Source organism: Scyliorhinus canicula, chromosome 17 (genome assembly GCF_902713615.1).
Source record: "Scyliorhinus canicula chromosome 17, sScyCan1.1, whole genome shotgun sequence".
NCBI lineage: Eukaryota > Metazoa > Chordata > Chondrichthyes > Carcharhiniformes > Scyliorhinidae > Scyliorhinus > Scyliorhinus canicula.
Window position 1 is genome coordinate 64,632,128 of NC_052162.1, and position 17,742 is coordinate 64,649,869.

The following is a 17,742-nucleotide window of genomic DNA, read 5'->3' on the forward strand; positions in this document are numbered from 1 at the left end:
ACACAATGTAAACATCATAGCAAATGTAATCTGAGTTAGTCCACTAGAAATGGATTGAGAGCAGTTGTGCAGGGTGGGGGGATATCTCTTGGCTCACTGAGCTGATGATGATCTTTCGTGAGTTATGCAGTGAATATAAGAATCCTTTGACCTCTGTCAACAGGGAGGTACTCTGTTCTATTGGCGAGAACAATTCCTGGAATCTCAAACAGCTTGTTCATTCTGGGTTGCCATGCCAACTGTCAAATGGTGATTTACCCAACTTGCGCTTTTTTTATTTCTTCTTGGTACGAGGTGGTTGTTCATTTGAATCCGTGAATAGATTTTTATTTCGCCTGTGTGGCACAACAACTGCAAAGACAGGAAAACATGTTGAGGAGTTGCAGCATGTTGAAGTGTCACTAGTCCTGGAGCGATGGCAAGTGTTTGTTTCCCTCATCAACATGCTGCATTAGTAATGATCTTTGATATTTTACTGTGGGAAGGTGCTAAGAATCTACCAGTCATGAGAGAACCAGCCATCTTAGTGTGGTTCATGGCCTTTCACCAAAGGCTGAATTTGGTTGAACTCTGAAAGCAAGTTACCAGTCTGTGAATATTGTACTGCCCCAAGAGACTCCATTGGAAGAGAAAATAAATTTTACAAAAGCAGAAAGAAATGATCAACTGCCACAACTTATAATTTTAAAATTGTGGAAGAAGGATTAAGATTGTGGTCAAAGGGCAGCACGGCGGCTCAGTAGGTTAGCACTGCTGCCTCACGGCGCCGAGGCCCCAGGTTCGATCCTGGCTCTGGGTCACTGTCCATGTGGAGTTTGCACATTCTCCCCGTGTTTGCGTGGGTTTCGCCCCCACAACCCAAAGATGTGCAGGCTAGGTGGATTGGCCACGCTAAATTGCCCCTTAATTGGAAAAAATGAATTGGGTACTCTAAATTTATTTTTTTTTAAAGATTAAAAAAAGATTGTGGTCAAGAGCTAAAAAAAACAGGACTGAGAATTGTGGAATGATCTGAAATGGGACTTTTGAAACTGAATTTTCAGCTTGACAATCCTCATGAAGAGAACTTCAATGGTTCTAGTCTAATTTCAGAATGCTGTTTGAGCTTTGAAAGGAAGTTAACTGCTCCATTTCCATGGATAATTAACATCATTGCCTGCACTGAAGGAACTGACATTTCCTCTGGTAATTAAGTTTGTATGTGCAGTTTAGGGCATCTGTTCACACACTGCCAGTTTGAATTTAAGTGTTGATTTGCAATCATTCTCACACACAGTGCAGAGAAGCACACTAGTGTTTTGCTATTTTTATTTACCTTTTGGAGTATTTTCATGAGATATGTGAACAAGATTTGTCTATTTTCGTTTCACATCCTCTTCCCGAGCATGTTTAATTGGATACCTTCTCTCTGCACTCTGCGACTCCAGCTGCTGCTGACTGAGATGAGGTTTCATTGTGCTACACTAGAGCTTTTTCCAGTTTAGATAAGTTTTATGGGGAAAAAAGCTGAAAAGATTCAGTATCCTTCAGAAATCTATTTTTTAAAACCTTGTGATACACTTGCAGAGAGACTACAGCTTTCCGTTAGACATCATATCCTATCTCTGGGGGAAAGTTGCAATTTGGAATCAAATATCTGATTTATCATTTCATTTCTTTTGCTTTCATGTCACTCAGCTCCCTCTTTCAGCCTGACAGATCATATTGTCTGAACTCTGGACTACTTCACCAGTAGTGGTGATCACCTTGACACAAGGGACATTCCATCCAGCAGCTCATTCAAAGTATAGACATTTTTGAGTATCAGAGGCTGGGATTATAACCAAATCACTTTAACCAAGTCAGCAGTGTCGAGGTTACACACTTTACATAGATCATTGTCAAGTTAGATGAGATTGCTACCTAGGATGTGAATTTGCAATTCTCATTGAAAACATAGTAGACCCGAGATCCCAGGTCCGATCCCGGCCCTGGGTCACTGTCCGTATGGAGTTTGCATATTCTCCCTGTGTTTGCACGGGATTGGCCATTGAAAAAAATTAATAGGATACTCTCAATTTATTTATTTTTAAAAGAAAATAAAGTAGAACATTAGTAAACTGAACACAGTGAGGGTGTGCAACCTGAACTCTGTGCTGCTAATCTCTGGTTGTGTTTACAACTCCATTGTCATGAGTATAATTGGTTCCGCTTGTATGGAGCCCCAAGTTAGCTAATTATTTATCAACACTCAGACAGGGCAACTGCGTGGTTGGCACTTCCTGCAATTACTTCTGAAGACATTGTACTGCAGAATTTACAGGCAATTGCCCTTCCAAATCCTGCCTGTTAGACTGAGTAATGAGCTTGGATTGCTCTGTGTAGACGGAAACAATTGATTAAGATGAGCGGTCATCTTGCCCACATTAAAGACATGCTCACAGTACCCTGTATTGGGAAATACTGAATGAACCATGGCAATGTAAGTCTTGGGGAGTTCCTATTCAAGAATTTGATTATACTGAACAGTGAATGCTGGAAATATGCTGTCAGACCTTCTGACTTTTCCAGCATTTTTGCTTTTGCTTATATTTAAAGTACAAATTTGGATGTTGGTGGGAAACTGATGCTGTAAATATCATTGACCTTCAGATTATTAACAGGATTATCACGGGATTTGTGTGTGCAAACTCGCGGGGTGCGAGTTAAAAGACTGTTCTTAGAGCGTAGTCTTGGGGGGGGGGGGGGGGGGGGGGCTGGCGCTGGCGCTGTCGAACTTCTACAGCTATTATTGGGCAGCGAACATATCCATGATTCGGAAATGGATAGTAGAGGGGGGGCGTCTTGCAGGGATACTTGCTTGGGGGCACTGATAACGGCACCGCTCTCGCCGGCACGGTACACCACGAGCCCGGTGGTGATGGTGGCACTGAGGATCTGGGGTCAGTGGAGAGGGCACAGGGGGGAGGTAGGGGCCTCAGTCTGGACCCCGATATGAAACAACCACAGGTTCGCCCTGGGTAGGATAGACGGAGGGTTTCTAAGCTGGCACAGAGCGGGTATCAAAAGGATGGGGGACTTGTTTATAGATGGGACTTTCTCTAGCCTGAAGGTGCTGGAGGAGAAATTGTTTGCCCCCTGGGAACACCTTTAGGTACCTGCAAGTCCGCGCTTTCTTGAAGAAGCAGGTGATGGAATTTCCGCTGCTGCCTTCCCGCAGGATACAGGATAGGGTGGTCTTGGGCATGTGGGTAGGAGAAGGAAAGGTATCAGACATGTACCAGGAGATGGAGGGGGCCTCGGCGGAGGAGCTGACGGGTAAGTGGGAGGAGGAGCTCGGTGAGGGCCTGTGGGTGGACGCTCTCGGCAGGGTCAATTCCTCCTCATCTTGTGCCACGCTTAGCTTGTTTCAATTTAAGGTGGTCCACCGGGCGCTCATGACAGCGACAAGAATGAGCAAGTTCTTTGGGGTGGAGAACAGGTGTGTGAGGTGTTCAGGGAGCCCAGCAAACCATGTCCATATGTTTTGGGCATGCCCGGCGCTTAAAGAATTCTGGCGAGGCTTTGCAAAGGCTATGTCCAAGGTCTTGAACACTCGGGTAAAGCCGAGTCTGGGGATAGCGATATTTGGGGTGTCAGAAGATCCAGGAGTGCAGGAGCCGAAAGAGGCCGGAGTCCTGGCCTTTGCCTCCTTGGTAGCCCGGAGACGGATCTTGTGAATGTGGAGGGATGCAAAATCCCCAAGTGTGGAGATTTGGGTTAGTGACATGGCTGGATTTCTAAGTTTGGAGAGGATAAAGTTTGCCTTGAGAGGGTCCTTGCTGGGGTTCTCCAGGCGGTGGCAACTGTTCCTTGACTTTCTCGCAGAACGTTAAGTGAGGAAGTCAGCAGCAGCAGCAAACCGGGGAGGGGAGGGACTGTATGAGTTGTGGATAGATTTCTCTTGTAAATTGTAGTTATTCCACCTTGTTTTGTTAAGTTGTTAATATTTTTTTTCCCTTCTTTTGGTAGTGGTTTTGTAAAAATTCTGTAAGATCTTGAATAAAAACAAGTTTTTAAATAAAAAGAACTTCAGATTATTGGCAGCCAGTGTTACACCTTATAGTTGCTGCAGGGGTAAAAATAGACCTAAGTAAGTAAATACTATATTTCCTATTTTTTCAATTCATTCATGCAATATGACCATCAATAGCATGTCAAATACTTATTGCCCATTCCTAATTGTTCTTGAGAAAGTGCTGCCTTTTTGAACACTGAGTGATTTGCGAGGCTATTCAGAAGGTAGTTAAGAGTCAACTATATTGGCTGTAGGTACCAAGTCACATGTGGACAAGACCTGATAAGGACAGCAGATTTTGCTGCCCTTACCAAGGGACATCAGCAAAACAGTTGGGGCTTTTAAAAAAAATTTTAGATTACCCAATAATTTTTTCCAATTAAGCGGCTGATGCACGATCAATTGCATAAAGACGAGAGTTGAATACAACTGAGGCTTTATTACACTAAGATGTGTGGCCTCCAACAGCAGCTGGCGAAATGGCTGTTGTACATGGAGCACACATATTTATACTCAGCCTACTGGGCGGAGCCAGTAGGCAGGGACTACCCCCGTACCTGTAGTACAGGGTCTTACCATACATCTAATATACACAACAGTGGTAATTACCACATTCACCCCCTGTTAAAATTGAGTCCGGCGGAGGTGGCGGATAACTATATGCAGAGCAAGTTTAATATACAGAGGCAAAAAAATTTTTGAAGTCCAGTACAAGGTGCTTTATCAGTCCCGTACCAATTACAGGTTTAGCAGGTCCGGGGCCTTGATGTGACGTTGGGAGCGACGCAATGGTGGCAGCGATTCCGGTAGTGGTCTGATCCTCGGTGACTCCGGGAGCATGCCGAAATCCTCGGGTGTGAGCAGGGGAAGGACGGATGGTCCTGGGGGGGGGGGGGGGGGGCTGCTGGATGCACGGGGGGGAGGGGAGGGTGGCACTGGGCCGTAGGTGTGTGTGTGTGTGTGTGGAACCTGCTGGTGCCAGGTCCCTGAGGGAGACAGTATCCTGGCGGCCGTCGGGGTACGCCACGTAGGCATACTGGGTTTAGCGTGGAGTAACTGCATCCTTTCAACCAACGGGTCTGCCTTCTGGAGTCGTACGTGCTTACGGAGGAGTACGGATCCTGGGGATGCGAGCCAGGTCGGGAGCGACACCCCGGATGTGGACTTCCTGGGGAAGGCAAAGAGACGTTCATGGGGTGTGTCGTTAGTCGCAGTGCATAAGAGCAACCGCATCGGGGATGACCTCCTGCCAGCAGGAGGCTGGGAGATTTCTGGACCGTAGGGCCAGCTGGACGGCCCTCCAGACCGACCCGTTCTCCCTCTCCACCTGCCCGTTTCCCCAGGGGTTATAGTTGGTCGTCCTGCAGGATGCGATACCCCTGCTGAGCAAGAACTGACGCAGCTAATCGCACATGAATGAGGATCCCCTGTCACTGTGGATGTAGGCAGGGAAGCCGAACAGAGCGAAGATTGTGTTGAGGGCTTTGATGACGGTGGCAGACATCATATCGGGGCACGGGATGGCGAAGGGGAATCTGGAGTACTCATCGACCACACTGACGAAGTACGTTTTACGGTCGGTGGAGGGGAGGGGCCCTTTGAAATCCACGCTGAGGCGTTCAAAGAGGTGGGAGGCCTTCACCAGGCGCGTGCGGTCCGGCCCACTGGGCGTAGTAAGAAAAGAACCCCAGGCAGCACTTGAGGGCCTTGGGGCAGTGGGGAAGGGGGAGCTCCATGAGGGGGCGCATGTGGTCGGGATTGGGCCCCAGAACTCCGTTCTGGACCACATAGCTGAGGATGGCTAAGCGGTTCATGCTAAATACGCACTTCTCCTTGTTATAGGTGAGGTTTAGGAGAGAGGCGGTGTGGAGAAATTTGGCACGGTTGGCATTGTGGTCCTGCTGATCGTGGCCGCAGGTGGTGACATTATCTAGGTACGGGAAAGTGACCCGCAGCCTGTACCGGTTGACCATTCAGTCCATCTCCCTTTGGAAGACCGAGACCCCGTTGGTGACGCCGAAGGGAACCCTGAGAAAATGGTAGAGGCGGCCATCTGCCTCGAAGGCAGTGTATGGGCGGTCCGCCTTACCGGTGGGGAGCTGGTGGTAGGCGGATTTTAGGTCTACAGTTGAGAAGACCCGGTACTGTGCAATCTGATTGACCATATCAGATATGTGTGGGAGGGGGTACGCGTCGAGCTGCTTGTACCTGTTGATGGTCTGGCTGTAGTCCACGACCATTCGGTGTTTCTCCCCAGTTTTCACCGCTATCACTTGGGCTCTCCAGGGGCTGTTGCTGGCCATGATTATGCCTTCCCGAAGCAGCCGCTGGACCTCTGACCTGATGAAGGTCCTGTCCTGGGTGCTGTACCGTCTGCTCCTGGTGGCAACGGATTTGCAATTCGGGGTTAGGTTTGCAAATAGGGAAGGTGGGTTGACCTTTAGGGTCGCGAGGCCGCACACAGTAAGGGGTGGTAGGGGCCCACCGAATTTCAGTGTTGGGCTCTGGAGGTTAAACTGGACGTCCAGGCCGAGTAGCAGGGCAGCGCAGAGGTTGGCGTATGAGGTTGTCGTAACGAAAGCGTCCCGCATGAGGAGGTTCGAATGTTCCTTGGCCGTAACGGCCTGACAGTCATAGTCTCTGACCAGGATAATGAAAGCACGCCAGAAATCTTCTACAGCCTCACCAGGGAGTTGCCTACGAGTAGAGAGTACGTGTCTGGCGGAGAGCGTATTCATCTGCTGGGCGTAATTCTCTTTCAGTAGCGCCATGGCTTCATCGTGGGTCGGTGCATCCTGGATAAGAGGAAATACGTTGGAGCTCAGTCGCGAGTAGAGTATCTGGATCTTCTGAGCTTCCGGAATTGGGTCTGGTGCAGACATGATGTAAGCTTCGAAACAAGCTTACGAAAGTCCTTTTTGGCGTTGCTTGATTGCGGATCCAGCAGGCGATCCGGTTTGATGCGGAGGTCCATCTTCTGAATATCTTAGAGTAATAAATTGATGCACGATCAATTGCACAAAGACTAGAGTTGAATACAACTGAGGCTTAATTACTCTAAGATGTGTGGCCTCCTACAGCAGCTGGCGAAATGGCTGCTGTACAGGGAGCACACATATTTATACTCCGCCTACTAGGCGGAGCCAACAGGCAGGGACTACCCCCGTACCTGTAGTACAGGGTCTTACCACAAATCTCCTAATATACACAACGGTGGTGATTACCACAGGGGCAATTTAGCGTGGCCAATCCACCTAACATGCACATTTTTTGGGTTGTGGGGGCGAAACCCACGCGGACACAGGGAGAATGTGCAAACTCCACACGGACAGTGACCCAGAGCCGGGATCGAACATGGGACCTCAGCATCGTGAGGCAGCTGTGCTAACCACTCGGCCACCGTGCTGCCCTGAGTTGGGGCTTTTTAAAACAATATGGTAACTTCATGCTCATCATTACAGATCTTAGCTTTTTATTTCAGGTTTGTTTAATTGAATTTAAATTTGGAATTTGAACTCGTGCCGGGATCCTTATAACATGTACTCCGTTTGACAATGCTGCAGATTATTTAATGCCATTACTAACCCAATTGACTTCACAGTATTTTACAGAATATGGACCTGATTATGTTCTGGAAATCACCCGCAGCTGTAGGACTGACCAGAATGATCCTCAACGGATCGAGCAGATACTTAGCACAATCCGAGGTGAGCAGTGCAAACGCTCAGGAAATTGAGAAAAGCAGATGAATTCATATCAGATAGATAGCAAATATTTTGTGTGTTCAGCACAGTTTCCTGCAACAGACTGTTCTGGAACCAACAAAGGGGTGAGCCATACTAGATTTGAAAATAAGTAATGGTGAATAAACATTTATCAATTAGTGACCATAACATGATTGAGTTCATTGTCCTGTATGAAAGGGAGAAGGGCGAAACAGCTACAAAGATTCAGGTACGGTCGACTTCAACAGGATGAGGCAGAGGCTGCCCACAGTAAACTGGGCAAATCTGTTGATCAGCAGTGGTGTTCAAAAAATAATTAAAAGTGATACAGTTTATACTGCTAAGGGGCAAGAGCTCTGCCTGCCAAAAAATATTAATTGGCGGCCAGCTAGGTGGAACTGTACTCACCAAGTCGTAGTTGGAGATTTACCTACAATGTTTTTCTTGGCCTCACACCCTAGCAATCTCTATAATCTTTTTTCAGCCTCACATCTTTCCAAGATATCAGCACTCCTCAAATTCTGGTCGCTTGAGAATCCCTGTTTTATTTGTCAGAGGCTATTCCTTCTGCTTCCAAGGTCCTACGCTCTGGAATTCACTCCCTAAACTTCTCCATCCCTCCTTCGTCCTTTAAAATGCTCCTTAAAAATGACCTAATCTGCCCTAAATGTCCTTGCATTAGTTGTCAAATCTGCTGTGAAGTGACTGGGGCTGTTTTATTTAATCGCGATTGCTATACAAATATAAGTTGTTGTAGAAAGAGCATACAAGATCCTATTGAATAGGAGATGTACAAAGAACAGAAAAGGGTGAGAAAACATAGTAAGAACTACAAAAAACGGAGTATGAAAAGAAACTTGTGACGGATATCAAATTGATGATAATGAAGAAAATAATGACCAGAAATGTAGGCACCCTCAACTGACCAGTGAATGGCCACTTTAGGGCCAACACCTACTGCAGGGGAGACCATGCCACATGGTGAAGTTATCAGGTAAACAAGCATTGGTAGTCTGGCAGCAGGTGTGGCTGTGAAATGTTTGGGGGGTTCCTCCTGCTCGGGCACTTTATGCCTAATGTGACTATAGAATTCGTACAATGCAGAAGGAGGTCATTAGGTCCATCAAGTCTGTACCGACCCTCTGAAAGAACACTCTACCTAGGCTTATTCCCCTGCCCTATCCCCGTAACGCAATAACCCCACCTAACCTGCACATCTTTGGACTGTGGGAGGAAACTGGAGCACCTGGAGGAAACCCATGCAGACACTGAGTGCAAACTCCACACAGACCCACGGATGGAATTGTACCCTGGCACTGGGAGGCAACAGTGCTAACCACTGCGCCACCGTCTCGGAACCCTCCCAGACGGAAGCCTCACCTGGACGGAACGGAACCCTCTCCCCATTGCAACAGAAATGGCTGTCCCTGCTTCGCACCCCCACCCGCTCAGCCCCTCAATCACGCCCCTTCGCCCCTCCCCTTCGGGCCCTGACAAGGCCTCCAGGGATGTTCCATGTTGAGCCTGACTACAGTCCCAACAGTGACTACTGCTTTTTGGCATGCGGCCGGCCATCTGGCGTCAGAATATCCTCACTCATAGGGGCAACAGCTAATTGCATAACAACTGTAAAATCTGATAGTGCTTTCCCAGGCCAGAGGAGGCAGGCTCAGCCCTGACCTCTCAGGAACTGGGCTGGGCCAACACCATGTAAATTTTCAACCAATGTCACTGAAGATTGCTAAATCTAGATAGTTTTCATACTAGGGTTTTAAAGGTAGTAGACGAACTTTGCAGATGCCTTTACTGTAATTTTCTGAAGTTCTCTTGATTCCTTTAGATGGGAAAATTCCCCAAGTAGCTCCATTATTTAAGAAATTAACCTAATATCTGTTGTCGCAAGTTACTAAAGTTTATAATTAAGGGTAGGGTCACAGAACACCTGGAAGACTTTCAGCTGATTAGAGAGAACCAACAATGTACTACAGGTTGAGGCCTGCTGAACCTGTTTGTTTTGTTTCTGAAGGGGTAACTAGTGTACAGGGAAATCTATGGATAGAATTTATATAGTCTTCCAGAAGACACTTAATAAAATCCTTCATAAAAGATTGGTCGGTAAATTTGAAGGCCATGGAATTGAAGGCAAATTATTGACCTGGTTAGGAAATGAGCTAGGTAGCAGGTGACAGAAAGTAGGATGAATTGGCAGCTACACTAAATAGCATAGCCTGAGTAGTGTTGGGTTCTCAAGACTTTGATAGGATTGAGCGCCATGTATTCAATTCTTACAATTTCACAAAGATGGGTATTGTAAGCAGTGTTGATGGAGCACTAAATTACTAAGAGAGAACTAAATTAATCAATAAGCAAAACTCGGGCAAATGGATTTTAATATATATAAGTGGGAGGGCAGCACAGTGGCGCAGTGGGTTAACACTGCAGTCTCACGGCGCCGAGGTTCGATCCCGGCTCTGGGTCACTGTCCGTGTGGAGTTTGCACATTCTCCCCGTGTTCGTGTGGGTGTCGCCCCCACAACCCAAAGATGTGCAGGGTAGGTGGATTGGCCACGCTAAATTGACCCTTAATTGGAAAAAATGAATTGGGTACTCTAAATTTATAAAAAAATATATATATAAGTTGGAAGTATCCACTTTCTATTGAAAAAGATAGAATAGTGTTTTGTAAATTGTGCAAAGCTAAAAATAGTGGCAGTCCAAAGAGAATGAGGGCCCATGTAAGTAGATTATTACATATTACAAATGGGTACACAAATAATCAAAAAGATTAATGGAATACTGGCCTTTATGAAAAAATGAAATGAAAATCGCTTATTGTCACGAGTAGGCTTTAATGAAGTTACTGTGGAAAAAGCCCTAGTCGCCACATTCCGGCACCTGTTCGGGGAGGCTGGTACGGGAATTGAACCGTGCTGCTGGCCTGCCTGGGTCTGCTTTAAAAGCCAGCGATTTAGCCCAGTGTGCTAAACCAGCTGCTATGTCTGGAAGATTAGAATCTAAGGGGTTCGTAGTTATGCTGCAGCTACACAAAACCTTGGTTTGACTCACCTGGTGTAATGTGTTCAGTTCTGAGCAACACACCTTCAGAATGATTTATTGTTCTTGGAGGAGTGCAGTTTAGATTTATTACAGCGCAAAGCCTGAAAATTAGAGCTATGCCTTTCAGGATTTAAATTAGGAAACACTTCTTGCAAGGAATGGTTGGCATTTAGGATTCTCTTCTGCAAACTGACTGTGTTAATTTTAAATCTGAGATGGATGGATTTCTCTTTTTTTATAAATTTAGAGAGCACAATTTATTTTTTCCAATTAAGGGGCAATTTAGCGTGGCCAATCCATCTACCCTGCACATCTTTGGGTTTTGGGGATGAGACCCATGCAGACAATGGGATAATGTGCCAACTTCACACGAACAGTGATCCCGGGCCGGGATCGAACCCGGGTCCATTTCGCCGTGATGCAGCAGTGCTAGCCACTGCGCCGCCGTGCGCCCTTCGATTGATGGATTTCTGTTATCAAAAGTATTAAAGAGATGCGGAACAAAAATAGGGAAAATTGAGTTAGTTCATAGATGATGTATGATCTCACTGAATGGTGCAACAGGCTTGAGTGGCTAAATTACATATTCCTGTTCCTATGTTCCAAAAGGTAAAAAACCAGGTCAGCACTGGTTGGTCTCATCATTATTGAATTTAAATGGATATGAGCTCATGGGCTTCCTTAAGGAAGTGGCATTTTCTATTCTGGATTTGTAGTCTAATGGAGACAAAATTAAATCAGGATATCCATTTCCTACTAAGGCAGAAAGCTTCTCCAGCATTCAAAAGAACCATTTGAGTGACCCAAACATGGCTGTACATCCAGTTTTCCTTAATGAAAATATCTTTAAATTTTATAATCCCTACAGTGCAAAAGGAGGCCATTCGGTCCATTAGGTCTGCACTGATCCTCTGCAAGTGCACCCTGCCTAGAGTCAGGGCCCCACCCTATCCCTGTAACCCCACCTAACCTTTTGGGCACAAAGGGACACTTTAGCATGGTCAATCCATCTAACCACATCTTTAGACACTAAGGAACAATTTAACATGGCCAATCCACCTCACCTGCACATCTTTGGAATGAGGGAGGAAATTGGAGAAAACCCACAAAGACACAGGGAGAAAGTGCAAACCACACGGACAGTCACCCAAGGCTTCATTGAGGCAGCACTGCTAACCACTGTACCACCATGCCTCCCCATCAGTGGGAATTTTCCTGACTCATCTTCAATACTGTACCTGCCCATAAAAGTACGGCTGAGATCAGGAGTTCAAAAGTGGAGGATCGAACTTTTTCCTCACCATAATTAATAATTTTTTTTTTTTTAAAGAGTATCCAATTCTTTTATTTTCTAATTAAGACAAAATTTAGCATGGCCAAGTCACCTACCCTGCATACCTTTGGGTTGTGGGGGTGAGATCCATGCAAACACAGGGGGAATGTGTTTCTTTCCACACGGTCAGTGACCTGGGGCCAGGATCGAACCATCATCCTTAGCACTGTGAGGCAGCAGTGCTAACCACTGTGCCGCAGTACCACCACCACCCCCCCCCCCCCAACCATAATAATTGGTTAAGATCACTGGTATAGTGTTCTGTTGACCATGTCCTTCTTTCCTGATATGTTTGTTTATATAGCACCTTTACGATAGTGAAATGTTCCAAGGCATTTACAAGAGCATTATCAAACAACATTTAACAAGGTTAAAAGATTAAATTGTATAGCCATGTTCTGGTACAGAACTGCTGTGATCTTGAAATCAAACAGCTTCTATTTGTCAAGATGCTATGACTTGATGACCATTTTTTGAGTATTGGGAGAGTTAGCTGGATCCTTCAGTGATTCACATTTTTCAGATAATGTTGCACAGGGAAGTAGGCTGCTTAATATCTACACAACAATGATCAGTCCATCTATACTGTTTGGGGTCCAGAAAATTTCTTATCAAAAAAGCTAAAGTGAAATTACATCTATAGTCTTACAGCTTCTCCTTTTAAATTGGAAGCATTATATTTCCCATTTAAATGTATGGGACACTTAACATTATTATTTGAAGTTGATGTAATCACATTGTGTGTTTTGGAAGACATCTCTAGAGAGTTCATGCTCATGGACTGCTCGGCATCAAATTGGTGTGAACGATCACCAAACAATGCATTTCTCTGCACACATTCCATCTGTCAGCCTGTTCCAAATAGAGGAGAATTAGTGGTTGTTTCACAAATCCAAGTGAGAATGCACTAATTTTGACTTCTTTCAATCTGAATGGTGAAATATTTTCTAGAAACTTGATTAATATCAGTAAAGTGCAAATTCATGTGTATTCCTTTAGGCGAACTATCTGATGCACTGAAACGTACTGGGCACCTGCTCCCTACAATATTGGGAATGGAAACCTGAGGCCTGCTATGCATCCTCAATGCAGCCAACACAAAAGGCGCTGAGAGCTTCCAGACCAGCAATCCAGAAGCCTCATCAGATCCCCTAATAATAACATTCAGAAGCTGCACTGGGTGCATTTGAGCATTACTTCAGCTCAAGAGTCTCTTGTTGGACCTTGTGCTGTTGGGGAAGCCCTGACTAAAATAAAACTGGCCTTGGAACTTGTACGATTTAATGGTCCTCAAGACTATCTGTTTCTGCAGCTTAATGTGAATACACCTTGTTGATAACGTGAGGATCTGACTGGATTTGATTCACGCTTTTCTGAATGTGATCTGAAGCTAATTTGCTGGTGGTTTCGTGCTATGAACCATTGAGGACAAAAGTTTATGTAAAAATATTGTTTTTTGTGTTTGTTTTCCAGGAAATCTGAAGAATGTAATTTAATAAGTGGTGGGGAGTGAGCGGAAGGCGAGAGAAGCCTTTAAACTGAAAGCAGTCTGTGGCTGCTGTAGCTGCAGGGGAAACTTGGACGGAATTACTTGCAAGTTCCAGGACAACAGATGTTCATTGAGATTTAAAGCTGCAATTAACCCTTTCTTGTTCAACCATGTAGGACAGAAGATTGGACATTCAATGACTGCAGTATCTTGTTGTATTTTCTTACTAACCTCATTATCTTGTAAATATATTTTAATTCATTTTGTAGTTGCTGCTTTGAAATACATTCTGTATTGGAATTGCAGTTGATTTTGTGGTTGCCAGTTAAATATGCTGAGACGCGAGTGGTGTTTTGCTTTCTGTCCTCAGATACAGAGTTAATGACTTGGTTCAACTTCAGAGAAATTGCAAAAAGAGAGTACAAAACTTTAAAACCAAAATAATCCATGGAGCAATGTAATGCTCTGGTGCACTGATTTTTAAGAAGGACCTGGATGTGTGTGTTTTATTCTTTACCTGGCAATTTTCTTGGCTAAATTTTCAGAGAAGCGGGGCAGGGGAATGTCTCATTAAAGGTCATAGTCGCATTCAAGGTGGGTGAAAAGAAACAAGTGAAGTTGAACCTGCCTTCCTCTGGAGCCATTCAAGGAGCCTCTTTTAAACTCTGGTTACAAAACGCTGGATAAAACCTGCCCTTTTTGCAGGTATGGTGCAATGGTCCATCAAATCGTATTTTAAATTGCAATGGAAAATCAGCTGTGGTTTGAAACAAAAGGTTAAGAAGTTAGTCATTCACGACGACAACTTGCTTGAGCAGATATGTAATTCCTCACTATTTGCTTTCTTTGGTTGTGTTCTGGGAGGGTTATCTGTGGGATCACATTTCAATCCAAGTATATGTGGTTGTTTACATCTTTTCCCCCTGGGGCCCCTAAGGCAGTCCATCTGATGGGGTGGAACATAGCCCTCCTGCTGACCTAAGTAAACCTCTAATTTGCAAATGCATAGAGTGGCAATGCTTATAACAAATATTTCACAAATGTGTGCTGATTTCTATTTCAAACTCTTAACAAATATCAGAGAAAATAAATTACTCTAATGGTGTTTGAGATAAAAGACCAATTTGGAACAGCTGCATGCTACAAAAAGATGAAAACATTTTCTTGTTTTTGAAACATTCACAACGAGTAGGACAGCTGCCACCAATTACAAACAGTAATTTTAGTCACTAGGCTCGCTGGTCAAAAGGAACGCGTTTAACCTCAACTTTATAACATGGGTGTCCAACCTGCAGCCATGTGTAACCTTTGAACTTAAGCAGTTTATCTCATCTTGGTTTGTTGTATTTGAAGTTAACATGGGTGGAGGTTTGGAAGTCTTTTTCTTAGTGCTTCATTAAACTAGAACTGCAAGAGCTATTAGTAACGTGACGGGAAAATTAATGGATAAACGGATACAAGCTGAACATTAAGGACAAGAGCTTGGAAATTCGGATGCTATAGGTTCAATGCCAGCTACACCAAGAAATCATTCTAAATGTTTCTTCAAAAGTGGATATCAACATTGATATTCTTAAGTCTTAAGGGTTAATTGTTAAAAGTTATGATTCTTTCTCACAGGATTTGTTTAAATACTGAATTGTTGTGTAACAAGAGGACTTAAATGAAGAAGGGACCGAGCCCAAAACCATGAGGGAGCTGAATTAGGACCAAACGTTGCACGGTACCTAATGCTAGCTGCTGATGCTAGGCCTACCAGAGCAAGGACTTCCATAAACTCCCAACACCTGTATCTCATGCAAAATTTGAAATACAAACGTGTACTTCTCAGTATTTACTGAGACTGGCAGCTAATGGATCTTCCCATTATTTGGTCTTGGAGAAATCCAGCAAGTTGACTTTACTATTTATAAATGACTGCATGTGATGTGGAAACTGAAACCATTGGTCTGAATGCCACGTAAAAGCAGTCAGGAGAACTGTACTGGCTGGCAAGCATTGCCGAGTCCAGCAAAACAATTAATCGATGCGCTATTCTAAGTGTTGGTGGCATAGAACCTAGTAATGTTAAACCCCTTTACTCTATGCTTGGCACACGGAATAATGTGATTGGGGCAGCAGGGTACTGCAGTGATTAGCACTGCTGCCTCGGTTCGATCCCGGCCCGGGTCACTCTCCATGTGGAGTTTGCCCATGTCTGCGTGGGCCTCGCCCCACAACCCAAAGATGTGCAGGGTAGGTGGATTAACCACGCTAAATTGCCCCTTAATTGGATTTTTTTTTTAAATAACATGATTGTTAGTTATTGTCTCTACTTCTCTTGATGCCATTTCAACTGCCTCACACATCAAGGACAGTAACATTGAGTCATCTAATCAGTTTCCATTAATGATGTCATCACCCCTAGCTTGAATAAAAATATTCAGAAAAAAGGACCGTAATAAAGAGGCTTTGCTGTTTTGTTGGGAGTGGTTAAACTCCACCTCGTAATATAAAACACACCATATAGATGGATTCTAGGAAAATACTCAACAAGTGAAATTTGTTCCTGTGGGATTGCATTTAATAAGTGCCTTATCAGTTTTAACTACCTGTTCTTTACACAATTAACTACTTTTGGAGTGCAGTGACCATTGATTTAGGCAAACCTGGCAATAACCCACAAGCAACCATAAAATGATTCAGTTGATTTTTTTGTGGTATTGATTGAGGATGGAATATTGGTTAAGACACAATCGAGTGGGGCGGCACGGTGGTGCAGTGGTTAGCACTGCTGCCTACGGCGCTGAGGACCCGAGTTTGATCCCGGCCCTGGGTCACTGTTCATGTGGGGTTTGCACATTCTCCCCGTGTCTGCATGGGTTTCACCTCCACAACCTAAAGATGTGCAGGTTAGGTGGATTGGCCATGCTAAATTGCCGCTTAATTGGGTACAAATTTATTTTTTTAAAAGACACAATCGAGAAAGATCTGCAAAGAATTAAAAGCAACAGAGCAAGAATTAAATTGAACACAGAAAAATTCAAGTGAAGAACAGTAAAAAGTCACCTAATTAAACAAATAAATCAAATGTGAGAAACTTGAATGCTTAAAGTAGATAAAAGGCAGCAAAGTGACAGAAAATAATGAAAAAGCTGAAATTAGTGAAAATGTAGAGAAGAGACGGTTCCATTCTCGTCCTTGCCTCCATGAGTTTTCCCTGAGTATCATCAGCATCCAATAAGTATTAAATTTGATCAGAGATTCAATTGAGCTGGAAGTGCAATGTAAATAGATGGACCTACTGTTCCTGAATATCCATAATTTTGTAGTCTCTATTGAGATGTCTGATTCATCCTTTTTTTAAATAAATTTAGAGTACCCAATTCACTTTTCCAATTAAGGGGCAATTTAGTGTTGCCAACCCACCTAGCCTGCACATCTTTGGGTTGTGGGGGCGAAACCCACGCAAACACGGGGAGAATGTGCAAACTCCACACGGACAGTGACCCAGAGCCGGAATCGAACCTGGGACCTCAGCGCCGTGAGGCAGCAATGCTAACCACTGCGCCACCGTGCTGCCCCAGATTCATCCTTTTAACGCTCACCAAAGCATTCCTTCAAAATGTTTTTATGTTTATTAGAATGAAGAACAATGGGCAAAATTCTCCGTTCCCTCAGCCACATGTTTCTCGGTGGCGTGCCATTCGCTTGCAGCGGGATTCTATCTTCCCAACTTGTCAATGGGATTTCCCAAGCCAGTGGGAAAAGTGAATGGCAATGACCGGAGAATTCCGGCCAATGTCTTGAGAGAATTGTCCATATGTGGAGGTTAATTTACAAAAGGAGTGCTTCAGATTTAGCCGATCCATTCGTTCACCAGCAACTGTAATTGCTTGTTTTTAACACATTTTTGAAACCAAGTCCTATTTGTGTATTTCAAACACAGGTTTTTATGTATACCTCAGCCTTATTAAATAACGTTGTGGCATTTTTACTGAGAGCCAAGCTCTAAAAGTGTTTGTACATTGCTCCTGTTACTGTTCCTTATTTTTGCAGTTTTTGTGGTGGTCAGAAACTATACAATGTGGTTATTAATAAATGGAATTAAAAATGCCAACAA

At 44.4% G+C, this 17,742-nt stretch overlaps 1 protein-coding gene across 3 annotated transcripts in view; it reads left to right on the forward strand.

Moving 5' to 3' along the window:
- Positions 1 to 17,742, forward strand: part of hdac8 (histone deacetylase 8) — a 103,789-nt gene extending 86,047 nt beyond the window's left edge. For 2 of the 3 annotated variants that reach the window (XM_038774969.1, XM_038774968.1), the window contains exons 10-11: positions 7,638 to 7,743; positions 13,625 to 17,742. In XM_038774969.1, coding sequence (XP_038630897.1) covers positions 7,638 to 7,743; positions 13,625 to 13,647 — 129 coding nt within the window. In that variant the 3' untranslated portion in view covers positions 13,648 to 17,742. Of the gene's footprint in view, positions 1 to 7,637; positions 7,744 to 13,624 lie in introns of those variants that run through there. The other variant, XR_005457661.1, reaches the window with a different exon arrangement.